This window comes from Limulus polyphemus, unplaced genomic scaffold (assembly GCF_000517525.1).
Source record: "Limulus polyphemus unplaced genomic scaffold, Limulus_polyphemus-2.1.2 Scaffold12386, whole genome shotgun sequence".
NCBI classification, from domain to species: Eukaryota; Metazoa; Arthropoda; class Merostomata; order Xiphosura; family Limulidae; genus Limulus; species Limulus polyphemus.
In genome coordinates, this window is record NW_013677996.1 from 4,614 (window position 1) to 5,050 (window position 437).

The 437-nt window shown below is 34.3% G+C and overlaps 1 protein-coding gene across 1 annotated transcript in view; it reads right to left on the reverse strand.

The window, feature by feature from the left end:
• Positions 1 to 205: 205 nt before the first annotated feature.
• LOC111083954 (nidogen-2-like) overlaps positions 206 to 437 on the reverse strand; it is a gene marked incomplete at its 3' end in the record, with an annotated part of 1,843 nt that continues 1,611 nt past the window's right edge. The window contains exon 2 of the mRNA XM_022380712.1: positions 206 to 342. Within this exon, the coding sequence (XP_022236420.1) occupies positions 206 to 342 (137 nt within the window). The remainder of the gene's footprint in view (positions 343 to 437) is intronic.

Here is a 437-nt window from a genome sequence, read left to right on the forward strand (position 1 = left end):
TAGAACAGCGTAACTTACGACACGATTATGATAAAAGTGGCACACGTTGGAAATGTACAGAATATTTTAACGTCTTTATTACAAACTCTAACTATTAGTAGTTCAGATTATTTAAATATTGTTGTAATGATTTGCCACTTCTAAATCGAAATAATACAGGCGATTCTCAAAAGTTTGGCTTTAATTTCTCAAGGTGTTACGTTACCTGTAGTAAATACGTCCAGTACCACGAATGTCTACGTCTGTATATAGTGGAGCAATGATGGGGTAGGATCGAGGTAGTTGCCCATTGTAAAAACTTGGAACTTCGGTCAGAAAAGACAATATGCCGTTGTCGTTGACCTGAATAGAAATAAACATTTTTCTCATGTAAATTTTAAGCTATCATGTTCACTGTTGAAAACTGTAAAACTACATGGAAGACAATCATATTGGAA